Source organism: Xenopus laevis, chromosome 3S, assembly GCF_017654675.1.
Source record: "Xenopus laevis strain J_2021 chromosome 3S, Xenopus_laevis_v10.1, whole genome shotgun sequence".
In the NCBI taxonomy this organism is placed as follows: Eukaryota; Metazoa; Chordata; class Amphibia; order Anura; family Pipidae; genus Xenopus; species Xenopus laevis.
Window position 1 is genome coordinate 4206883 of NC_054376.1, and position 27103 is coordinate 4233985.

Here is a 27103-nt window from a genome sequence, read left to right on the forward strand (position 1 = left end):
GTATAGTAGGGAGAGATGGTGTCTATAGTAACAGTGGATAATAGTCTCTGGGAAGGGAGTGTGACTGTGGGATAGCAGGTATAGTAGGGAGAGATGGTGCCTATAGTAACAGTGGGATAATAGTCTCCCGGAAGGGAGTGTGACTGTGGGATAGCAGGTATAGTAGGGAGAGATGGTGCCTATAGTAACAGTGGGATAATAGTCTCCCGGAAGGGAGTGTGACTGTGGGATAGCAGGTATAGTAGGGAGAGATGTGCCTATAGTAACAGTGGATAATAGTCTCTGGGAAGGGAGTGTGACTGTGGGATAGCAGGTATAGTAGGGAGAGATGGTGCCTATAGTAACAGTGGGATAATAGTCTCTGGGAAGGGAGTGTGACTGTGGGATAGCAGGTATAGTAGGGAGAGATGGTGCCTATAGTAACAGTGGATAATAGTCTCTGGGAAGGGAGTGTGACTGTGGGACAGCAGGTATAGTAGGGAGAGATGGTGCCTATAGTAACAGTGGGATAATAGTCTCTGGGAAGGGAGTGTGACTGTGGGATAGCAGGTATAGTAGGGAGAGATGGTGCCTATAGTAACAGTGGATAATAGTCTCTGGGAAGGGAGTGTGACTGTGGGATAGCAGGTATAGTAGGGAGAGATGGTGCCTATAGTAACAGTGGGATAATAGTCTCTGGGAAGGGAGTGTGACTGTGGGATAGCAGGTATAGTAGTGAGAGATGGTGCCTATAGTAACAGTGGGATAATAGTCTCTGGGAAGGGAGTGTGACTGTGGGATAGCAGGTATAGTAGGGAGAGATGGTGCCTATAGTAACAGTGGATAATAGTCTCTGGGAAGGGAGTGTGACTGTGGGATAGCAGGTATAGTAGGGAGGGGTGGTGCCTAAAGAACAGTAGCTCTATACTAGTAGTAGTAGGGATAATAGTCTCTGGGAAGGGACTGTGGAATTTTGGGTAGAAGGTAGAGTAGATGGCAAAAATGTTACAAAAACAAAGTTCTCTTGGTTCAGATTCCACTAAAGCTGACAGGCCATGGATGAGAAATCACAGCTTACTCTGTTGTGCAGTGGGACCCGGGGAAGCTCAGAGCATTTGCCATCTAATTAGTTGTGCTAGAAAGTTGGGGCACGGTGCCAGGTGGTAGGTACAAACAGGCTGCTCACACTTCTCTTCTGCAGAGGCAGTTGCTCTGTTTGTTTCTTGTAGTTCGGGGCTCAGAGGTGCTGGTGCCACATAAAGAGTTTCCATTGGGAAATAAAAAGCTTTGGGCCGTATCACAAACACAGCTCGGAATGCCTTTTGCTACAGAAAATCTTATTTCGATGTAGAAAATGTCCATTTTTATGTTTGACAACAATTTCGGTTCTGTTTTCAGTGAGAAATCCATTAGAATTTTAGCAGCACCTCAACAAAGTTGGATTTTTACAGGCACGTTCCACCCAGGGGAGCCCTAATGCTGACACAGTAGTTGGGTTTGGGTCCATTAGTTATTCTGGGAGCTAAAGTGAATTTTATAAAGTTGCAAGGAGCTAAATCGTTGATAGGTTCAGATAGATTCAGCAGGAACAGCCCATCAATTTGCACCAATATTTAATTACCACTTAAGATCAAGAATAAGTAGGGAATAACTATGGATTATCTTCAGAGCAGGCAGCTAAAGAGCAGAGATTAACACAGGCGGTTCCCATGTTCTGGTACATGAGTCGGAATCCTCAGTGCTGAGAGGCCTGTGTAGCAGCTGGAGCAGTAGCAGCTCATGAAGGTGAATGATTTCCATCCATGCGCGGTGCCTGTAGGGCTCCCTTCCCTCTGTACTGCACTTACCTAAATACTCGCAGCCTCTCAGTTTATTAGACTCATTTGCATAAGCAAATTAGACAGCATTGTTCTTGTGCAACACTGAATTTATCCTAATTAGACCAGGGACATGTGGTGCCTCAAATTGTTAGCGATGGGTTGGACAGAGTGACGTCAGAACTGGATCTGTGCCTAATAACTGTTTGTTGCTGAGTCAAAGCTTCAGTCGTACCTACTTTTGGAAGTTGCTCAGATAGCAAGAAGTGACTTAGGCAGCTTAAAGTGCAGAAGAAGCTTAAAGCATCCTGATTGGAGGATCCTGTGTGCATCACTGATGACAAGGAACATAAATAATGAGACCAGGGTCATCACCAGGAACCCCCATATTAATGAGTTCACAGGACCCTCCTTACACTGGTGGCCTACCTGATGCTCTTGCCAACAGGTAGGATAGGGCCCCAATGAATAAAATGGTCCAAGCATGCATAACCATACCCATGCATATGGTCTCATTATTTTACCCCATAATGGCGACCCACCACTCATGATCTGCTCAACCCCTGCCCTCTCCTTGCAAGTCCCATCCCCTTTGCAACCCAAGAACCATAATTTTTTTGGGGTCCCCTCTGTCTCAAAGCATACAACCAGTACACCCAGATAACTGCCCTGTGAGAGACAATACTTAGATTCTCTATAGATTTACACCCACTTTTGGTGATGTGTGCGCCCTAGTATCTAGTTCCAAGAAAAATATGAAATAAAACAAGTTCTTTTAAGGTGGTGGTGGTCAGACTTTCATTAGGTCCTCGTTATGAAATAGGTCAGATATAAGAAAATATCAGTATATCAGTCATGATTCCATAAATACATATTTACCACAATGTCCACCCAAATGGCCTTCAAGCTGGGCTTTTAGGTGTACCTTCATTCTGGACTTCCAAGTGCATCTAAGAGAGCTATTGGCCATTCTCCCCAATTTTCACCCAACTGTCCTTCAAGCGGTGTTTTTAGGTCTATCTAGGAGAGCAATGGTCAATTCTCCCCAATTCTCACCCAACTAACCTTCATTCTGGACTTCCAGGTGAACCTAAGAGAGCTATTGGCCATTCTCCCCAATTTCACCCAACTGGTCTTCAAGCTGGGCTTGTAGGTGTATCTAGGAGAGCAAGGGTCAATTCTCCCCAATTCTCACCCAACTAACCTTCATTCTGGACTTCCAGGTGAACCTAAGAGAGCTATTGGCCATTCTCCCCAATTTCACCCAACTGGTCTTCAAGCTGGGCTTTTTGGTGTATCTTGGAGAGCAAGGGTCCATTCTACCCAATAGAGATTATATACATAAATAATTTGTATAGTGCTTCAAGCTCCAAATTGTAAATTTTTTGAGGGTTTAACTTACCCAATGCATTGGGGGATCCAGGTGCTCACACCTTAAGCCTTCAGCTCAGGCTAGCCTATGATTAAGTGCCCAAAAGGCACGAAACGCGTAAGGCATTTGGGATGTTGTTGTTCTAAATAAATACATTTTTTAACTACATCGTGGAGAGTGATCCAGTTTGTGCCAACCTTTTTCATTTGATATTCTGTCCATTCTACCCAAATCTCACCCAATTAACCTTCAATCTAGACTTCCAGGTGTATCTAGGAGAGCAAGTGGCTACTATAACCAGTTCACACCCAACTTGCCCTCAAGCTGTGCTTTCAGATGTGTCCAGTAGAGCAAGTGTCTATTCTTCCCAATTCTCACCCAACCAATCATCAATTAGTGGCGTGAGGCCACGAAACGCGTTAAGCGTGGGGCTATGTTCACTGGTTTGCTCTTCATGATTTTATGATTTTTCAATAAATTTGGACTTTTTATATGACCCCAAATGCTGCCTGGTGCCCTAGGAGATCTAATGGACATACTCCCCAATTCTCACCCAACTGGCGTTCAAGCTGGGCTTTCAGGTGTATCTAAGATAACTTATGGTCATTCTATATCTAGTATAGGTAAATCTAAAAACAACTGGACATGCTGAGTTGAACTGAAGAAGCTGCTCCGTTGAGTAGTGAAACGTCGTCATTGATTACTCAGCAAGTCCAGTTGTTTTTAGATTTACCTATACTAGATATACCATGACCTGAATGAATGAAAATCTTCATAGTCTTATGGTCATTCTAATTCTCACGCAACTGGTCTTCATGCTGGGTTTTCAGATGTGTACTTAAGAGCAAATTTTCCCTAATTCTCGCTATAATTGAGCTCAAGCTTAGCCCTCCTCCTTTCACTCAAAGCCCTTTCAACAGTGCCAATGTATGGAAGCTACTGCTCTTGTGAACCCTACAGTCAATATTTACTGCAGGGTGGAGACTATAATGCTTAAGAGGATGGAGGGCCGTTTCCAAGTCTTATAGATGAGTCAGACGAGGAATGACTTATACGGGAAAAGTGCGGATGTGGTAGAAATGAGTTGCGGAGCCACTGGCAGTGCTAGTAAGAGTTATCGGAATCACACAGAGCATGGGTACAGTAGCTACAGGATTCTTTGGCTGATCCAAGCGTATCCCAGCCCATAAATTAATCTTTGAACGCTGGCCAGATTTTTGCATTAGCAGATTATTTTTAATGCATTTTATGACCTCCAAGTACTCCGGAGGCCATACATCACCCTAATGTCTTGGGGCATTGCTGGCATCCGTGCAACCCTATATTAAACACTTTTCATTACTTCCCTCCTGAAATGATACACTAAAGCCATTTTTCGTTCTTTTCCCACAGTATTTGTCTATTGGGCCGCATATCGTTATTTTTTATCTACCTCACCTATAGAAGCCGTTGTTATTTCTCCCTTTTAAAAATCCATATTTTTTTCCCAAAACAGTTATTTTCAACCTGCCATCTAATCATTGTGCATAGAGGAATGGCTTGGCTTATGTCTAAACTGGATTCCACAGCCGGCCTACTTTCATTACTATATTTTGGATAGACCATGTATGATGGACAGTTATCCTACACATCATTATATACTTATTATTCACAAATAACACATCCTATAGAAATACACTTGGATATAAACAACCCCCTGGTTCAAGGTTGGAGGTTGGTTTTTATACAATATAGGCAACATAGTTGGAGTTGGAATCTCCAGTTGGGCAATGCATGAGTTACAATTTGGAAGTTCTCCAGAAGTTTTTCCAATAGGTGGAACTTTGTAGGCAGTTCACTGTTTAAAAGGCTGGCTAATGACTATTCTGAAATGTTAAACTACTTCTGTCTTCTATGTGTCCTCTCACCAGTGTTGGAACCTGAATGTTGACTGTGCTGTACAAAAACAATACAATTTCTTAGAGGAGCAGCTCTTATAATGAAAGGGGTTCTTCATGAAAGGATGGGCAAGATAGGAGAGGGGCATGACGTCTATGGGGATGTACTGTATTCTTCATTAACCCTCCTGTAGATACCTCAGTTTGATGTTGTTGGGGAGGAGGGGATATCAGAGGGCAAAAAGCTTCAATGTTCTTTCTAGACTGGACATATGAGTGTTGACACCAGCACACACAACAAATAGAGAGCAAAGAACTATCCCTCCATGATGAATATCAAGCTGCCTGTACACATGAGGGTAGGACTGGGGGCAGCATATACATAGGTGTTCCCTATCTAACTCCCAAATCACTTGTCTGGAGGGCAAAGCCCTACACCAATTTGTCCTGATACTTTAGGAACAATCAAATCATTCGACCAAGCTCACCGCCCTCCGCCATGTTGAAAATATTATACCGATGGCCGTTTTGACACTTTCGTAATAGAATCTTTTTTTTCAACGACTTTGTTTTATTTTTTGTTGTTGTTGCACTTTGTCTGCTGGTGTCCCCTGTCCCCGCCATTTCCACGTCCTAGCCATTTCTCTTTTGGATTTCTGTTCCCAAAATTTTTATGGACTTTTGATTATCCATGGCCCTATATAACCCCCGCTGCAGTGCAGGAGAAAATAATAATGTGCTGCGCCGCTTGCAACATTCTCTGGCCGTATATTCTAATAAAATCTCGGTTGTAAATCCTAATAACATCTGCAGCCGTATATTCTAATAAAAATGGAGACAGAATTTTTGGTCCACATGGCCTGGGTGGCTTTGATACAAATATTTGTTGCAGTGTTTGTTAATAATTTGACTTTGTAAGAAACTTTCTAGACCCTGGACCATGCGATTTGGACCCTGAATTCTACCATGAAACACCCCTGATACCATATTGCCCGCCTGTAAGGACCATATGATAAATTCCCTTGTTCCTTTGTAACTATCAGATCTTTATCAAGGGCAAATATTGATTTCATATGTCTGTCTTCTCTTTCTCTGCAGTCTGAAGTCTCCTGGATCCCAAACAAACATTACTCAGGAATATATGGGCTGATGAAGCTGGTGCTTACGAAGACCCTCCCGGCCAGTCTGGAAAGAGTCATTGTCCTGGACACCGATATCACGTTTGCTACAGACATCGCCGAGCTCTGGGCCGTCTTTCATAAATTCAAAGGTCAGAGAAATAAGTTTTACTACCCAATATTTTCTTATTAACTCATGTAAATAGAAGCTTATGTGCCCAGAACATTCCTTCTCTGTATATTTGTATTTATACATATGGGAGGAGGAGGTGCCATATTGATTCCCTTAGACAGTACAGTATGAGGGTATAGCTTATTGTGTGCCCAGAACATTCCTTCTCTGTATATTTGTATTTATACATATGGGAGCAGGTGCCATATTGATTCCCTTAGACAGTACAGTATGAGGGTATAGCTTATTGTGTGCCCAGAACATTCCCTCTCTGTATATTTGTATTTATACATATGGGAGGAGGGAGGTGCCATATTGATTCCCTTAGACAGTACAGTATGAGGGTATAGCTTATTGTGTGCCCAGAACATTCCTTCTCTGTATATTTGTATTTATACATATGGGAGGAGGAGGTGCCATATTGATTCCCTTAGACAGTACAGTATGTGGGTATAGCTTATTGTGTGCCCAGAACATTCCTTCTCTGTATATTTGTATTTATACATATGGGAGGAGGGAGGTGCCATATTGATTCCCTTAGACAGTACAGTATGAGGGTATAGCTTATTGTGTGCCCAGAACATTCCTTCTCTGTATATTTGTATTTATACATATGGGAGGAGGTGGTGCCATATTGATTCCCTTAGACAGTACAGTATGAGGGTATAGCTTATTGTGTGCCCAGAACATTCCTTCTCTGTATATTTGTATTTATACATATGGGAGGAGGGAGGTGCCATATTGATTCCCTTAGACAGTACAGTATGAGGGTATAGCTTATTGTGTGCCCAGAACATTCCTTCTCTGTATATTTGTATTTATACATAAGGGAGGAGGAGGTGACATATTGATTCCCTTAGACAGTACAGTATGAGGGTATAGCTTATTGTGTGCCCAGAACATTCCTTCTCTGTATATTTGTATTTATACATATGGGAGGAGGTGCCATATTGATTCCCTTAGACAGTACAGTATGAGGGTATAGCTTATTGTGTGCCCAGAACATTCCTTCTCTGTATATTTGTATTTATACATATGGGAGGAGGGAGGTGCCATATTGATTCCCTTAGACAGTACAGTATGAGGGTATAGCTTATTGTGTGCCCAGAACATTCCTTCTCTGTATATTTGTATTTATACATATGGGAGGAGGAGGTGCCATATTGATTCCCTTAGACAGTACAGTATGAGGGTATAGCTTATTGTGTGCCCAGAACATTCCTTCTCTGTATATTTGTATTTATACAAATGGGAGGAGGTGCCATATTGATTCCCTTAGACAGTACAGTATGAGGGTATAGCTTATTGTGTGCCCAGAACATTCCTTCTCTGTATATTTGTATTTATACATATGGGAGGAGGAGGTGCCATATTGATTCCCTTAGACAGTACAGTATGAGGGTATAGCTTATTGTGTGCCCAGAACATTCCTTCTCTGTATATTTGTATTTATACATATGGGAGGAGGGAGGTGCCATATTGATTCCCTTAGACAGTACAGTATGAGGGTATAGCTTATTGTGTGCCCAGAACATTCCTTCTCTGTATATTTGTATTTATACATTTCGTGCCATTGCCCTTATTCTACTTTAACATTATGGGGCTGAGGATGAGCTGTATCTCTATAATGTACCTTCCAAATCACAGTCTAATTAAATGCAGAAATACTCAGCAATTCCTTTTCCATTCTATCCTTGTCACGAGTTTATACTGTGATAATCAGGGAAATGAATGAGCTTCTCCATAGTGATATGTGTATTTACAGTGGTTAATGTAAAGCTGTGGCGGATTAGAGGGGGAGAGGGTGTTTGTCTCTGCCAATTACACATATCAGATCTTATTACTAATTGCCTCTATATCTAAGGGAAAGTCATTGGCTCGGTGCAATAGAAGGGTTTCTGGACCTTCATTAAGATTTAAGGACTTGTGTGCAAAGTCATTTGCAGGGATGTTATCTGTGAGCGCTGGATATATATATATATTTATATCAATTATACGAGAAAAATATAATCATATCTGCTTTATTGACCTTTCATTTCTGTCTATTTATATCTAGAAGCGCTGTGCAGTATAATGTAGCGATAGTACAGACACCGCACGGAATAAACAGAGTTTTACACATGTTAATAGGTACAAGGGAAGGCAGATCCCTGCCCTGCAGAGCTTACAATCGAAGCGGGTGGGTATTGTACAGGCACAAATAATGGGGTTTATGATTGTTGCTGTTCACAGTGGTTGGACCCTGGATCATTCATGCCCAGACTGGAATCAAGGGGCCTCAAACAACTAAGTTAACTATTGATCCATCGGTCACCTGACATCCTAGTCAGCGGAACTACTCAGTGTCAGACTAGGGGAAGTTGGGCCCACAGAAAATCCAAATAATCCCCCCTGCATCTAAGGATCCCCTCCGGCACACCACCTGCCCTCTAGTGTTGAGGGTTTTCAGTAAAGATGCACCGAATCGACTATTTGGGATTCGGCCGAATTCTTGGTTTAAGATTCGGCCAAATACCGAACCGAATCCTACTTTGCATATGCAAATTAGGGGCAGGAAAGGAAAAAGTGGAAAAAATTCTTCTTTATTAGGGTTCAGATTCGGTTCGACCATGCACAAGGATTTGGCCGAATCCGAATCCGGCTGAAAAAGGCCGAATCCGGCTGAAAACGGCAGAATCCTGGCCGAATCCTGGTCGAATCCTAACCCGATTCCTGGATTCAGTGCATCCCTAGTTTTCAGTGCCGAATAACCACCCCCTCTCCATTCTCCTCCACTGAACTAAATTGCTTACCCATGTGCCCAGACCATGAAGCCCAACAGGATCAGGACCCACCTGGTTTTCTCTCGGTTTCCCGGTAGGCCAGTCCTATACTGAAACTTCAGTGTCCAGGATCTGTTTTTTGAATGCCAGTTCTCTTTTTGCAGGATTTGGACTAACCCACAGGGTCGTATCTCTGTATAGGCACACGAGGGCCCAAGCCTAGGCCCGGGACTTTCAACTTTATGGACATATCTATTGTGAAGAACAACAAGTGAATTAATATTCTATTATCTCTTTAACTAACATGCCTGACGTTGTTGCTAAAAGGTTTAGCCGTTCCAGGCTCCATGCCGGGGGAGAGACGGCCTTTAGCTGCGGATACGGTTTCATGAATTTGTAGCAATCATGTCCAAATAAAGGTCAACACCTCTTCTTATTAGTGATTATCAGGCTCTCCTGGTCAGACAGAAAGGGCAGGAGTCAACACCTCCTAATGAGGCGTAGCGAGTGATCTAGTACCTGGAATTCTCCATTTTCAAGTTATACTCTTCTCTTGTTTGTTTCAAGACCTGCACTTGGGTGGGTCTCTGAATTTCAAGTTCAAAATCTGTCCCACCTCCAAATCTCTTTCATAGACATTCAAGGCCAGAACTAGGTTTAGCATTTGCCTCAAATGGAGGTGGCACAAATGGAGCTGTGTGGACCAAAAGAGGCAAGGTTCTAGTTCTCCTTTAAAACACACTGCTGTGGAGCATTAATCAGCAATATCCATATGCACATATACATTAGGCACTTCAGCTCTTTCCTGCATTGGCTAATGGCTCTAATGATTTGCAGGCTAAGATATATGACTTAATCAATGATATACTGAAAAGTTAATTGCATGGTAATTAGGGAAAAAGTCCTGAAGCACTAGTATAAAGTATGAAAAAATAACCAGTTTTTAAAGCACATGCAGACTGCATTAAATCTGTTTATATCCTTCTTAATACGACTGCGGCGACTGATAAACTTAATTACGCAATATAACTTGGATCAGCATCTGGACTCAACAACTCTAAACTCTAAATGTCTTCCATCAGCTAGACTCTCATGAGTTATGTGGGATAACTTTGTTAGGAGGTTGCAGAATTTCAAAACAGGTGATTGGCTGTTGCCCATTGTGGGATACATGACCATTAGGAGTATGGCTGATGTTGACCATGACCATATGGGGATTAGCCATTATAAGTTATAAAACTATTGGAAAAATTGGTTATTTTTTGGAACAGGTGACCATCAAGGTTGAAATGTTTTTATGGTACAGGAGCAAACTATTATTAGATGTTGTTGGGTCACACAATAATTATATGATTGGCTGTTGTTAAGAAACAACCATTAGGAGATTGGCTGTGGCTGGTGGACAACCCTAAGGTTGGACAACCATTAGAAGACTTGTGAAGAAAGTTAAGGTTGAGGAACATGGTCATGGAGGATTTCCTATTGTTGGGACATATGGTTGTGTGGCATGTGCTGATACATGACTTGTATGCAGATTCCTATTGTGCCTTTGTTGCCTCTTGGAATCATCTCTTCCAACACTGCCATAATAAGGACAAGTAGGAGGACTCTGTTTTGGAGGTTGCTGTAAGGAACGTACCTGGTGGTCTAGTGGCGGGACGGCAGGGACGCCCGCAGCGACGAGCGGCCTCCATTAGGCCGCAGGCGTAGGCATCTAAGGGCGCGCGCGGCACGTTCTTGGGAGATTTAAAGGCGCAGGTGCGCTGACGTTATTACGTCAATGGCGCGAAATTAAAAAACTATTTAAAGCCCATTAGGGCTGTGGGACCTTGCCCGTGATAGGAGTTTGTTCCTGGTGCTTCCTGAGCTTTGCTAATCCTGGTTTGAACCTGTTTGATTCCTGTTGTGACCCCTGCCTGGCTTTTGACTATTCTGACCTCTGGATCCTGACCCTTGCCTGATTACCGACTACCTCTTATGATTAACCCTCTGATTGACTTCCTGGTTTGACCCTTGCGTGCCTGACTACATTTATTCTCTGCCTGCCCCGACCCGGCCTGATCTGACTACTCTATTGCCTAATGCCTTGTACTACGACCTTCTGCCCAAAGACTTTGCTTTACAGTCATGCCCCTCTGCCTATCCAGAACCTATTGCCTTGCACCTCTCGTTTAAGACCTGGTGGCATCCCAAAGCTCCTCCTGAGGCCAAAGGCGGTCACACTACTGGTGAAGCACGAGCCGAGACCAGGGTGCTTCGCATTTGTTCTGGTGTTGGGTGCCGACCGTTACAGTTGCTTTCTTGCTTGATTGTTTTGTGATTAAAATTAAAATCTTTTTGTTCTGGGATTAAGGAAATTAAAACAATGTATTTAAGAGCTTTTGAATAAGATTTGTGAAACTCAAGGGACCATTCCAATAAAACTAGACTTCCCAACATTAGTTTGCACCAAGAGCTTGGGGCTGTGATGTGCATCTATAAATGAATTCCCCATGTATCCACGGTGGGCATTGGTTGGACGGTGGAATTGGGGCTTGGACAATAGAAGGTTTATGTCTGTTCTCCAAGAGTATCGAAGGGGCTGTGGATCTTTTCAGATTTAATGTTGACAGCTCAAACATTGCTAAAGACGTGTTCTGCCATCATAAATACCAGAAAAGGTCAGCAGTGTTTCGGGTATTGGATCACTGACAACCATTGAAGGATGTTGGGACGAGTGCCAGAATCCATCCATAATTATGTGCACATGTAGCCCGCGTGCCTCTGCAACACCCCAGTGACAATACAAGAGTGTTGGCTGTCACTTCTTTAACCCCAGACACCCCTGTGGTCATGTATCCATGGATAGTCTGCTTTTATTATTGTAATCTAATTCAGTGACATGTTTATGGGTCGTCGTTTCAAACCCAGCGCTCTCCAGGCTTTCAAGCAGTCGAGTTGAGATATTTCATGTACTTTTCCTATGTACTTTCATTGATACTATTTCTACTTTTGCTGTCAGTCAGCCAGTAGTTTTTTTTTACTTTTCTTTTGAACAGTGAAGAGCGGTGAATGGTTTGGTATAACTGCGGTGCACAAAAGCTTCTCATGGATGTTCCTATTGCATTTTTACCAAAGCATAATAAAAGCCCTCAGGTCTCTTCTCATGTGAGTTTTTGAACCAAAGGCATGAGCTTTAATTGTGCCACTAATCCCCTGTTTGTAGGCATTTGTAGACAATGTAGAGTAACTGACACAGGATCCTGAGCTTTTCAGGGTGCTATGGGTGCCATCATGACCACTGTTCCCTGCTGCCCAGAATAAGTGCACTCTGTCTCTGCCAGAAACCCTACTCACTGAAGGCTTTGGGCCAAGATCAACTTCCAAGATTTGTCAGATTTTGCAAAATTGAAGCGAAATTGTCCAGATTTGATCATCACTAAATATGAACCAAAGCAGTTAGGTACAATTCATTGGTATCACCTGCTTGCCCCAAGGCATGTTCATCTTACAGTCCTCTGACCCTTATAGAGCGAAAACGTCCAATATTCCATGTGGTAAAGAATCTGAACATTGAACATTCCACCCCTTATAGAGCTAGAACGTCCAAAGTTCCATCCCTTACAGAGCTAGGACATCCAATATTCCACATCCCATCCCTTATAGAGCTAGAACTGCCAAAGTTTTAGCCCTTATAGAACTAGGACACCCATTATTCCACATTCCACCTCTTATCGAGCTAGACAATCCAAAGTTCTACCCCTAAAAGAGTTAGGATGCCTAATATTCCACATTCCCCCCTTATAGAGCTGGATCATCCAACATTCCACCCCTTATAGGGCTAGATCATCTAGAGTTCCACCCCTTAAAGAGCTAGAACATCCAACATTCCATTCAGGATGAATTAATGGCCGAACCCCCTTTTCCTGAAGGAAACTTCTTAAAATCTTAATTTTGATCTCAAATCTTATTTGTGCAAGGAAGATCTTTGCCGCATTTCTTCTACAGCTTTTGTTCTAGTTTGTTGTTTGTTTTTGCTTCTCCGAAGCATTTTATACACCCCAGTCTTTCTCTTATGTCCTCAGCTTACTTGCCACCCCCTTAACTCATCCAATCTACCGCCCCCCACAATCTCAGTTCTGTGGAGAAAACTAAGAAAACTCCAGGGTCCGTGGGTGTCATCAAGTTTACCAATTACTTGGCCATTGTGTTTCTCTTATCACTTATATTCTCTTTGATGACTTTTCCTATCACCTATCAGGCAGAGGAACAGGGTGTGAGATTAGTGCACTGCGGATAAACCCTGAATAAAATCCGAGTGGCAAATACAAAGTTTTATCCTTTGTTCCTCTCTAAGCCTTTTTCTATATAGGTAGCAGCAAACAAGGCAACATTTATAGGTGTGTTTATTAAATGGCCAGGAATGGATTGTGCCCAAATATTTCATAAAGGTTTTCTACTTGATCCATGTAACTAATATAATTTGTTTTTATAGAAAAATCAAGCCATTCAATTCATTTGCTTAAAGGGAATCCCAATAAAGCTGTCCTTCTTCAGCACACAAGGAAGGGGAAGACAAACCTAATTCGATATGTGACAGCATTTGCCAATGAGAATTTTTTTGACCATAATTTATAGATGGAAGAAAATTGGCCAATGAGAATACTGATTCCTAGCACTATGTCTGCCATCTTGCTGTTATCTTGTCTAGGAAGATGACTGTGCAATGCTGGAATCAGACACAGGGTTAAAGGACAGGCTTGGTTAGTTCTGGGAACCTCTACCTAATGCTTCCAACTCCCATTGTAGAAACAAAAAATATGGAGCAGCTGGGATTCTCATTGGAGGATTGTTTTGCATTTTAATGAAGCGGCTGGCCCTGTAGAAAGCTTTTATTGAGTAGTATTGCATTAGAATTTGACCCTAAAGTTGTTGAACTACAGCTCCCAGCTTGCTTTAACCTTAATAAAGTGTAATGGAATGTTTGGCCTAGCAATGGGTTTGACTAAGCCGGGGCCAGTCAGAGCACAAGGAAGTTTACAAGTTGACACCAACCTATATCCAATCCAATCATTAGAACTTTACAGAGATTGACTCACCACTGGAGTAACTATAGAGGAATCAGACGATGTGGTCTCCTGGGGGTCTGGACGAGAGGAAGTTGCTTCCTTTAAATCATAAAAATCCAGCAGTTTTAAAGGAGAACTAAACCCTACAGTTAAAAAACCCCTACCCTTCATAAACCCCCTTCCTCCTCCCCCCAGCCTAGCTGCTAGACCAACCTATAGCCAATCTAATCATTAGAACTTTACAGAGACGCCTCACCTAAGAGGCTTAGAACTCTGATAGACCAACCTACAGCCAATCAGAGCATTAGAACATTCGTAGCTAGACAAACCTGTAGCCAATGAGAATGTTCATACCCAAGGCCAGTGAAGTTCTGTAACCAACTACAATAGGAACAAAAACAAGCTCAGGATGTAGTTTTTTGCCAAACAAAATTGATTCCCTTGTTCCATCGCCTCCAGAATCCCAACAATCGACAGACGGAACACTGGAAGTAGCTTAAAAATGAAACTTTTATTTGAACAGATTATTCCTGCATAAACCCTTTAAACCCAAAAGGAGTGGTTCACCATTAGTTAAATGCGATTTCACTAACTCCGAACCCCTAAAAGTTAAATGAACTTTTTAGCATGATGTAGACAATGATATTCTAAGACAATTTGCAATTGGTCTTATTGTTTTATGGTTTTTCCTTTATTTTGCAGCTTTGGTATTTCAGCTGCTATCTGATTGCTAGGGTCCTATTTACCCTAGCAACCAGGCAGCGGTTTGAAAGAGAGACCAGAATATGGGCCTGTATAGGAAGGTAAGTAATAAAGAGTAACAATAGCAATAAAATTGTAGACTCACAGAGCAATCGTTTTTCGGCCGCTGGGGTCAGTGACCCCCTCCCTCCCGTTTGAAAGCTGTAAACAGTCAGAGGAGGAAGGCAAATCATTCAGAAACTATAAAAAATAAATAATGGAAACCAATTGCAAAGTTGATAGGAGTAGGTCATTCTATAGCATCCTAAAAGTTGCCTTAAAGGCGAACCACCCCTTTCAGTAGGACTATGTCTGCCCTCCTGATTACAGTGTAATATCAACAAGAAAATTGCCCAGTTCTTTCTCTATTTTAGATCAGAGGAAGAAGGTGTAGCTCTAGCAGGCCGGATTCTCATTGGAGCGTCACCATGCATTTGGAATTAAGCTTGGAGAATGCAGAAACTTTCCTTAAAAGGTTTATGTTCCCCTTTAATTCAAAAACAATCAGGATGTGATGCTACTGAGTCGCAACGAGCAATCCGTATCCCTAAACCATAAATATTCCGGGCAGCTCTGCTGATTGTGATCCAGCCTACGTGCGCCATTTATTTGTCTGCCGTCCATAAATAACAGTTCCTCCAGTAGGTGGTCGTTATAGAAAACGCGTTTCGGGGCGATTTGTCCATTTAATGATTGGCTTGCCTGGCTGAGGCGCAGCTCGCAGTTAGACACGCACGAAATGCTGCGATTGCTCGAAGCGGAGCTGTTATAATTATGATTTTGCAGGTGAATAGAGAGAGAGAGGGAGAGATTAATGGCTGAATTGAAGAATCTTAATGCCGGGCTGAAGGAGCCGCAATAACATTAGATGGTGAATGTGCGGCATTTCGAGCTTTGCAAAACCGCCAGCCGATGCTGCTCAGATTATGTGTTAATTTAGATTAAGGTGCCACAGAGTCATTAGCAGCAGTATAATATGGCGATAAGGTCCTAGATTTGCTGAGTAGTCTATTACGCCCATGTAAATAAGGAGGTGACAGGTATTATGGGTCCCATTATGGACTCAGTTGTTGCTAATGACCCTACTGCAGTGGCTGTCAGACTCTTTTAGTTCAGGTTCTCCTTGGAGGTCCAACTTGTGGTCAGGGCTCCCTGTTAACAAGGTAATAGATTTAGTATCGGTCATTCAGCCGTAGTTCAGAGAATATGTAGGAGAACAAACCTCATCCTACTTGACCTTCAAGCTAAGCTTTGAGGTGTATCTAGAAGACCAAATAGGCTCCTCAAATCCTTACCTATCGCACCCCACCACCACTGCACTTCCCCCCCCATCTAGGAGAACAAACCTCATCCTACTTGACCTTCAAGCTAAGCTTTGAGGTGTATCTAGAAGAACAAATAGGCTCCTCTAGTACTAACCTATTGCACCCCACCACTGCACCTCCCCCTATCTAGGAGAACAAACCTCATCCTAGTTGACCTTCAATCTAAGCTTTGAGGTGTAGCTAGAAGAACAAATAGGCTCCTCAAATCCTAACCTATCTCATCCCATCACCACTGTACCCCCCATCTAGGAGAACAACCCTCATCCTACTTGACCTTCAAGCTAAGCTTTGAGGTGTATCTAAAAGAACAAATAGGCTCCAAAAATCTCAACCTATCGCACCCCACCACCACTGCACCTCCCCCCCCCAATGCTCCACACTTTTGAACCACTACTCTAGGGGTAGTGTCAGAAAGGTCAGAAAGCAAACTCTCAAGTTGTCCCCATTTAGGTGGGACAAGCCTTAATCGTGGGTTACTAGAAGAGGTCAGCCTTAGTTTGTTGTGGACAAATAAGAGCCATATATGGGCATGCCAAGGGCGGATCATGGATCATCTCCTAATTTTGGGAGATATGTTCAAGTTTCCTCCATAACCTCTAGGAATCACAGGTGGTATTTACTGCTTAACCACTCCTATGTAGCTGCTTTTTGGAAGGTTTGAAGTAGAGGTCACCCCTTTTAGGAAATAAAACTACAGCTACAACTTTTAGTTGTTGTTTAACTGCACCTCCCAATTTACCCGGACAGCCGGAATGTGGTAGGTTGAATATGTCTGATCTCCATTGATTAATATGTCATCTTACAAATCCATTGGAGATCTCCTTTAGTTCTGGGGCATCCAGAATGAAATGTCATCAGCCCCCTGCCTTACAGTCCTTCCCTAACACACAATCTAATGAAGTTTCAGATTCACAATAAAGCTTCTGATCTGCTGGAATCTATATTGGAGTCTATATTTGGAGCACGACGGAGCTCGTCTTCATGGAAACCGCTCGAAAAAAGGAACAGTTGTGTTTGGGGAAGGAGGGTTCTGTGCTGTTTTATTTTTGTTGTTAATTAAATACCAGATGCTTCATCCGACCAGAATTCCATTTTGATAACCACCTGCCGTGAGCGAAAACAAATCGGTGGCAATGGCCGACCCCACCCAAAACCATCATATTGAGGGCTCAAGATAGGAGGCAGTTTCAAAGGGGAACAGTAGGTAAGGAGACTAGGGGGGGTTGTACAAGGGGGTAACCCGAGGCACAGTAGTTTTATTATTGCCAGGGAGTAATCACTCTAGGAAAAGAGGGGAGCAAAATCTCAAAGTAATTTATAGATGGTAGACACAGCAGTGCAGTATTTAAGCTCCTCATTAGTAGACCTGGTAGTTGTTTCTTCTCACCCTTCTGTGTCACCTGGTCTATGTCCATCACTAACTCTTCCAGACAGGGGGACCACATTAGGGTGCCTCAAGCTCCATGTCCCACCTCTGTGGGGGGTAAATTCTAGGGATGCACCGAATCCAGGATTCGGTTCGGGATTCAGCCTGGATTCAGCTTTTTTCAGCAGAATTCTATTTTGACTGAATCCTTGTCCCTGGCTGAATCAAATCTGAATCCTAATTTACATATGAAAATAAGGGCTGGGTAGGGAAATCACGTGACTTTTCGTCACAAAAGAAGAATTTTTCCACTTTTTCCTTTCCTGCCCCTAATTTGTAAGTGCAAATTTGGATTCGGATTCAGGTTGGTATTAGGGTGCATCAAGCCACCCTTACCATGAGTGCCATAGGTCCATGTCCCACCTCTGTGGGGGGTAAATTCTAGGGGTGCACCAAATCCGGGATTTGGTTCGGGATTCAACAAGGATTTTTCAACACGATTTGGATTTGACCGAATCCTTGTGCCAGGCTTAACCAAATCTGAATCCGAATTTGCATATTTAAATTAGGGGCAGAGAGGGAAATCATGTGACTTTTTGTCACAAAAGAAGAATTTTTCCACTTTTTCCTTTCCTCCCCCTAATTTGGATTCAGTTCGGTATTCGGCCGAATCTTTCACCAAGGTTTCGGGGATTCGCCTGGATCCCAAATAGTGAATTCGGTGCATCCCTAGTAAATTCTCAATCAACCATAGATGATGATAAACAAGAGAACTCAGCAGTGAACTACTGGTGGGACAGCAGGTCCATGCAAGAGATTGGTCCTTGAAAGCTGTAGAGGAGGTGCTGCCAGTTTACTATAAGGATATCCGGCAGCAAGCACTGTATCTATGGGAGCTGTGTCATAGCAACACATGGGTCGGGTGCTAAGGGGACCCTCTTCTGCATGTCATTACCCAGCAAGCCTATTCATTTGTCTAATCGTCTGTGATTTTTCTATGGACGGAAGTTATAGGGGGGGATTCAGCGTTGGCTCGTGTTTTATTGGGACGATAATTGTGCTCAAATTTTTATTTTTTCCTCCATTCTCTCCTCCGTGGAGCAGTGCGAAATACAGTCCCATTCCGGGAGATTTATGGCGGCACTAAAGATTAAATAAATATCAGTTTCTCGCTGTGAAGGGCAGGGTAATCTTTAGAGCAGGGGGGGAATAAAAGACATTTTTTGGCACGTCGCTGGCTCAGGAAATATATAACATTTATATCCCGCTCGTCTCCTGGAAGGGGGATGTAAAATATATGAATGGATAAGAAACAAGGTGAGATACCAAAACCCAGAATCCTCAGCCAGTCCTGGGGGCACCTCTGTCTTAAAAGGGGTTGTTCACATTTAGAATTTTGGCACTGACAATTGGGTATGGGATACCCAGCCGACTGATGGGCATAGCTACACCTGCACCTTGCACAATGGATAGCACCAGTTGCAGATCTCCATTGGACCTGTTTGGGCCCATAAGAATAAGGGGCCACTCGGAGTGGATCTGGGGTGTATAGGGGTATATGAAGAGGGGTGGAGCACATATCAATCTGAAGGGCCTCATTCAGCAACTTAATTCTGGCCGTGTGTGGCCACTTTACCCAGGACCGCCATCAGAGATCGCAGGGCCCCGTACGACAAAATTTCCTGGGCCTCCTGGGCTGCGCCCACCGCAAGCCCCAACTACAGGTCTGCCCTCCCCACCACACAGTAAAAAAACAAAAAAAATATTGGTGGCTAGGGTTCCCACATGTTAAATAATAAAAAAGATATTGGTGGTCAGGGCCCCCCATAAAAAACATTTGTGGCCAGGGCCCCCCCATTAAAAAATATTGGTGCCCCCCCGCACATTATAAGAAAATTGGTGGCCAGGGCCCCTTAAACGTCCATGCCTTCCCGAAGTCAGCAGCTCTCAGAAAGATGGGGGGCCCGGCTAATCAAGTAAGCATGGCGTGGCCGGGGCCCCCCTTACCCTCGGGCCCCCTACAACTCTCCCCCCTGTCCCCCCCTGACTTTACCTATATTGCAGCCATCCCCTTATTACAAGGATGTCCTCCTCCCACTGACAGGATCTTCCATTTGCCGGGGATTTAATAGGGCGCCCCGTGGGTTCCGTATTTCATTGGATTTCAGTAGCCGAGAGCAGGTGCTTAGGCAGAACTGCCATCCCCGTAACAGACGGCTTTCTCTGATTCTCTGCTGATTTATTACTGCAGCATAAATGCAGCAATTTGAAAAGGTCTCCAAAAAAGGTTTTTCCCCGGCTCCTGTGCATCTGTCTGATCCGTAGCCGGCTGCCGATGCTCCCACCAGTGTCCAGGCCCTGTGGGGGATTCATGCAGATATACACTGCCCGTGCGTTGGGCCGATCCTTCGTTTAATTTGGGGTGGAATAAAAAAGGGATAAAGCTAAAACACTTGTAGCCCTGGAGCCTTTTGCACTTTGTTCTTCCCTCTATACATGGCTCCACTCCCCCTCAGCTTCCTTTGGATCTGGGACACTCGCAAATCTAAAAGAGCAAGGTGAGCCTTCTCCTGGAATATATAAACCCCAATTATGTCCCATTAAATGCTCCTGTTGTGCCATAGCTACTGTAGGCCCCTGCCTGTCCCCACCACCCTCCTCGCCAAGGCCGATGGATCCCCCCGCCAACTGTTCTACTTCCACTGTGGGCAATGCTTTCAATCTATTCATTTTCTTCAGTCATCTTACCGGCATGTTTGCGGTTCATTTATCTATTTCCACTTTCTACAGTGATCTTACTGGCTTGTCTGGGGTTAATATGCTTATTACTGACATGTCTGGATTAATATACTCCCATTTCTTACTGGCATTTCTGGGGTTAATATGCTCATTGGCAATGTCTTACTCGCATTTCCATTAGGGATGCACCGAATCCACTATTTTGAATTCGGCCGAGCCCCTGAATCCTTCGCGAACAATTCGGACAAATGCCGAACCGAATCTGAATCCTAATTTGCATAAGCAAATTAGGGGTGGGAAGGGGAAAGCATTTTTTACTTCCTTGTTTTGTGACAAAAAGTCACGTGATTTCTCTCCCCGCCCCTAATTTGCATATGCGGATTCGGATTTGGTTCAGCGGGGCAGAAGGATTCGGCCATATCCGAATCCTGTTGAAAAAGGCCGAATCCTGAACTGATTCCTGGATTCGGTGCATCACTATCATGTCTTTGGTTCACGATTATTATCCATTTCAGCAGTGACCTTACTTGCATGGAGATCCCTGGCTTGCTGAGGATTATGGGTAGTGGATGCAACAGTTGCATTCGTTTGTCTTCGTGTACCAGCGACAACATCATTTGTTCCATATTAACATTGAGGTGAACGTAAACACCGTCCCCTTAGGAAGAGCCAATAACCGTGTCAGGATGAAACGCACTAATTTGTGCCGGGCGAATGTGCTCGGCTGAAACCTTCCGTTCTTAATGTAAAACAAACAAACGTCTGCTGTTTATCTGAGGGACACTTAATGGCTTCATAATTACTTCTCTCAGGAAACAGCCTAATAATAATACTGGCGGCTTTAATAACGAGAACATTGGCTTCTCACCCAAAGATCCGAATGCCTGGAAATCCTTCCAGCCTGTTACTGTAACAAGGTATCAAACCCAGATTGGAGCGCAGAAAAAATGGCGGGCAATACGCGACCTATCGAATGGATGGAGACTGCACGAGAGGGGCTGTAATCCAATCGGATGACTTTAGAGTTACCACCTTTTGTGGGGATATAATCCAATAGGAAGGGAAAAAGGAAGGAAGGCCTTGGGGACATGAGGGGGAGGTGGGGCAGTGATGTAAGGGGTGGGGCCATGAGGGGGGATGGGGCAGTGATGTAAGGGGTGGGACCATGAGGGGGGATGGGGCAGTGATGTAAGGGATGTGACATGAGGGGGAGGTGGGGCAGTGATGTAAGGGATGGGACCATGAGAAGGGGTGGGGACATGAGGGGGAGGTGGGGCAGTCATGTAAGGGGTGGGACCATGAGGGGGGATGGGACAGGGATGTAAGGGGTGGGACCATGAGGGGGGATGGGGCAGTGATGTAAGGTATGGGACATGAGGGGGAGGTGGGGCAGTGATGTAAGGGATGGGACCATGAGGGGGGATGGGACAGGGATGTAAGGGGTGGGACCATGAGGGGGGATGGGGCAGTGATGTAAGGGATGTGACATGAGGGGGAGGTGGGGCAGTGATGTAAGGGATGGGACCATGAGAAGGGGTGGGGACATGAGGGGGAGGTGGGGCAGTCATGTAAGGGGTGGGACCATGAGGGGGGATGGGACAGGGATGTAAGGGGTGGGACCATGAGGGGGGATGGGGCAGTGATGTAAGGGATGGGACATGAGGGGGAGGTGGGGCAGTGATGTAAGGGATGGGACCATGAGAAGGGGTGGGGACATGAGGGGGAGGTGGGCAGTCATGTAAGGGGTGGGACCATGAGGGGGGATGGGACAGGGATGTAAGGGATGGGACCATGAGAAGGGGTGGGGCCATGAGGGGGAATGGGGCAGTGATATAAAGGGGTGCATCAGGCAGGGAATCGTTGGGTGCAGTGATGGGCCAGAATGTACAGAGGCCTATGGTTTGGGTGCCTCCCATCCTGCTCTCCACCAACCCCCCTAAAAAAACTTCCTCCCTGTAGCCCCTGCCCTCTCCCAGAACCTCAATCCAGCTTGTCCCTTCCTCCTCCTCCTCCTCTTCCTCCTTCTCCTCCCTCTACTCCTCTTTCTCCTCCTCCTCCTCTTCCTCCTTCTCCTCCCTCTACTCCTCCTTCTCCTCCCTCTACTCCTCCTCTTCCTCCTTCTCCTCCCTCTACTCCTCCTCCTCTTCCTCCTTCTCCTCCTTCTACTCCTCCTTCTCCTCCTCCTCCTTTTCTTCAGAATGTTCCTAAACCTCACTGGTTCTAGCCCCAGTACCCACCTGTTGGCATCTAGGTTTCTGCCTACATGTTGGTGCAGGCCCTGGTTGGTTGGGCAGGTTTATGGAGAAGCCTGTGGGATGGAGGAATATCTGGGATTGGGTATTGGGAGAGGCTGGAATGAGTTGCCTGGCATTATTACCTAGGCAAGTGATAGAAATCTTGGAGCCCCTTGCAAATATATAGTCACTACCCCCTATGACCTGCACATCAGGCCCCCAGATACTTCAGGTTGTTCTGTCTGTCCCCAACCCATGGGCCCATCTGACGGTAATATTATATAAATAAATAGATATATTGTCTGCCCCTGGCGGCTTTTATTATTCTGTTTGTGTAATGTTTCCATCAGGAGATCAATTTTGCTTGGGTGCACATTGGCGATCTCATTAGGACTTCTTCAGCTTTTCTCCCCCAGATGATCAAGCAAATAGCGAGTAGGGGCGAATTAATCATACAGAGCCGCGCTCGGGAACATTGACTTTTATGGAAACTAATTCAAAGTTAGAAAAAAAAAAAGAATTTCTATTAGAAATACAGAAAGCTCCATTATCAGCTGGAGGGACGTGCAGCTTTGGAGGAAAGGGAAGCAGGTCAAGGTTTTTATGCCCCCTGTAATGTCCTGATATGACCCCCTTTAAATGCCCAGGGTCAAACTAGGGTTCCTGGGGCTTCACCAGACAGCCAGGCCTCCAGGGGCCCCACCAGATCTCCAAGGTTCCCACTGCTGCCAACTATGGGCTGAAAGGACTGGTGTCAGTTTTCAAACTGGAAACCCCCAACAGTCCCCGCCCCAGTCGCAACCCCTATGCCTACCTGTCCCGTAGTAGCCCAATCGAGGCCAGAGGAGAGCAAGATCAGGGGCAGTGTGGCCTGTAAACGGGTGAAGATCTGGGTCACTGGGGCCCACTAGAGCCAGGCTCCACTGGGTTTTTACCTGATGTCCTGCAAGCCCAGCGTGACCCTGAGGAGAACAAATAGGGCCCTCAAATCTGGGTTCAAGGCATTGGAATTGGGAGACAAGTAATGAGGTATGGTCAAAACAACATGCCCTGGGCTTCAGGTATCGTAGCCACTTTTTCATTGTCCTCCAGACAGTGACATCAGTGGGAGGGGCCATAGCATTTAAAGGCGGGACTTATGACGTAAAAGAGGGTGGAGCAGTAACACAACAGGAGGGCAACGTCACCTTTTCCTTGTTTCAAAACTGTTTTGATTAGGACACCCATATGTATAAACCAGACAGGTGACATCCCTAGGGGCCCCTTTTTAATGTTTAAAGAGAAAACAATGCAATTTTGGCACATTTCTCATAAATCCTTGTTACGAAGAATGCCAGTTCACTATGTCAGCATATGGCCCTGATATTGTAACAAATTAGCAAAAAGGAGACCACTCCAGCTCACCGCTATTCCCTCGGCCAGGTGCTCAATCTTCAGTGTCCCCACTGTAACCATATCACAAACTCCGCAAGTAGACGGCACTTCTGGACAAGGTTTATTGTAGCAAAACTGCTGAAAGCACCTAACGCGTTTCGGGAATGGATCCCTTATTCCTGAAACACGTTAGGTGTTTTCAGCAGTTTTGCTACAATAAACCTTGTCCAAAAGTGGCGTCTACTTGCGGACTGATCTTGTAACCCCTAGCAACCAATTGGCAGTTGGCTCCTTCTGGTCTTGAGCAGCAATAATCAAAGCCTTTGATTGGATGCTATCAGCTACTAGACCAAAACTCATTGCTTCAATGCATACATTTTGTGTTTCCGCATCAAATTCGAGAGCGCCAGCGTCAAATCTTGTTGCCCGCGTCAAATTCGGACTCAGCGTCCCATTTCAAGTATGTCCGCGGCACAGTAGTGAGCTACGGCCTGGCAGTTGGGGTCCCCTGCCATAAAGCACCTCTACCTGCTTTAAACTGTCAGACTCACAGGAAAGTGCGCTCATGCAAAATCAGCTTTGATAAATGATCTCCCTCCTCCATAAAAATAATATATGAGCAAGATTTGGTGCAGAATTCACCTAAAAACAAACTAAACAAAGTTACAAAATATTCCCCCTACCCCGTCTGTGGCTACTAAATTGGGGGCCACTGGGAAATTGTTCTGCTTCGAGCTAATGACACCTTTGTGTTGCTGAGACAGCTTAAATATTACAGTGATGATGATGATGAATCATCTGCGGGGGGAAGAAGAGGCGGCTTCTTATACCTTAAACTATTTATAGGGCTCACTGCTTATTTTGCAATGTCTTATCCGGTTAGTGCTGCCATAGAGCGTTTATCAGACCCAGGGACGGACTGTCTGGGTGCCGGGATGGGGCGATCAGTCATTTTAATAAGCAAATATCTTATTGTGGGTTTAAAAAGGAAGAAGAAACACTCGCCGGCCACATTTATCGGTTTTATCGGCGTTTGCAGATTATCCTGTCGCAGGATTTGGGGTGCAGTTTGGAAAATGAGTCTTTCTTAATTCAGTCAAAAGTGGCCCCAATGCTCAGTTCCCCCAGAGCTGTATAAAGGGGGGCGACCTCTGAATGCATTAAATCAATATTAATGGGCCCAGTTGGCCATCACAGCCATGAAGCCTGAGACTGGTTCAAACATGGGGGTCACCAGGGATCAGCCACTGGATGTCTTACATACTTTTCTCTGGGCACTATATACCCTCCTGGTTTTTAATTCAGGCCCCCCTTCCACCACTCCAACTACATTAAAGGATAAGTAAACATATAAAATAAGTGAATGTCAAATTGATGAGAGTTATTCTGTGCACTTTTGTCATTTACATTCATTATTTATTTTCTTTTTATTCCAAGATATTAAGGGATACATGTGCTGTTAATATGAATGAATTTTGTTCCAACAGCGCCACCTGCTGGTCAGTTTCTGACCAGTCTGACCAGCAAGTAGTCAAGGAAGTTGTCAGGAGAAAGAAAGAGGCTGATGTTCTTCTGCTTAGGAAAGATTTGAGAAAGGTTTCTAATTGTTTTCCTAAGCAGAAGAACATCAGCTTCTTTCTTTCTCCTGACAACTTCCTTGACTACTTGGTGGTCAGACTGGTCAGAAACTGATCAAACAAAATGAATTTGAAAATATACTAAAAGTTAGGGATGCACCGAATCCACTTTTTTGGATTCGGCCGAACCCCCGAATCCTTTGTGAAAGATTCGGCCGAATACTGAACCAAAACCTAATTTGCATATGCAAATTAGGGGTTGGAAGGGGAAACCATTTTTTACTTCCTTGTTTTATGACAAAAAGTCACGCAATTTCCCTCCCCGCCCCTAATTTGCATATGCAAATTAGGATTTGGATTTGGTTCGGCCGGGCAGAAGGATTCGGTGGAATCCAAATCCTGCTGAAAAAGGCCGAAACCTGGCCGAATCCTGGATTCGGTGCATCCCTACTAAAAGTTAACAAAATGTGAACCACCCCTTTAATGAAAGAGAATATAATTCTAAGCAACGTCCCAATATGCATTCAGTCTTCGTTCTTCTAACCCCTGGGGCAAATTAGCTAAAGCCTGGCAGCGGCTGCTATATACACAATAGCCAGTTTTATACAAAGCAACTATAGGATTAGAGGAATCAATTTCAGCACCTTGGACACTTCCCCTGTAGCATCCAATTCACACTGAACTTATGCAATATATATATATATATATAATACACAAAAGCCATGAATATCTTGTAAATTATATCCTTATAAACGGATATATTCTGATGTCATCCGTTATAAACATTGAGTTCTGATGTCATTTCTGTCACATGACTCACTGAAACTTGTGTATTATAATAAATAAAGTATCCCCAGTTGCAAAATATGAGGATATTAGAAGTTACCTCGGAGTTCCATGACCTGGTCATGAAACTCCTCGGTAACTTATAATATCCTTATGTTTTACAATAGGGGGTACTTTATTCACTATATAATCTCCATTAATTCCTCATTCTCACTGGGTTTATAGTTCTGTGTAACTGTCATTGTGTCTGTCCCTTTCTCTTCTCTGCACTGCTGCTTCTGACTCCTGATACAACTTCCCAATATCCATTCATTCCTCATTCTCACTGGGTTTATAGTTCTGTGTAACTGTCATTGTGTCTGTCCCTTTCTCTTCTCTGCACTGCTGCCTCTGACTCCTGATACAACTTCCCAATATCCATTCATTCCTCATTCTCACTGGGTTTATAGTTCTGTGTAACTGTCATTGTGTCTGTCCCTTTCTCTTCTCTGCACTGCTGCCTCTGACTCCTGATACAACTTCCCAATATCCATTCATTCCTCATTCTCACTGGGTTTATAGTTCTGTGTAACTGTCATTGTGTCTGTCCCTTTCTCTTCTCTGCACTGCTGCTTCTGACTCCTGATACAACTTCCCAATATCCATTCATTCCTCAATCTCACTGGGTTTATAGTTCTGTGTAACTGTCATTGTGTCTGTTCCTTTCTCTGCACTGCTGGTTCTGACTCCTGATACAACTTCCCAATATCCATTCATTCCTCATTCTCACTGGGTTTATAGTTCTGTCTCACTGTCACTGCGATAAACGACTGTAAC

At 44.2% G+C, this 27103-nt stretch overlaps 1 protein-coding gene across 2 annotated transcripts in view; it reads left to right on the top strand.

Moving 5' to 3' along the window:
• The window catches only part of LOC108712551 (LARGE xylosyl- and glucuronyltransferase 1), a 190200-nt gene that overhangs the window by 122343 nt on the left and 40754 nt on the right, over positions 1 to 27103 (top strand). For both annotated transcript variants that reach the window (XM_041587894.1, XM_041587895.1), the window contains exon 6: positions 6144 to 6315. In XM_041587894.1, coding sequence (XP_041443828.1) covers positions 6144 to 6315 — 172 coding nt within the window. The remainder of the gene's footprint in view (positions 1 to 6143; positions 6316 to 27103) is intronic.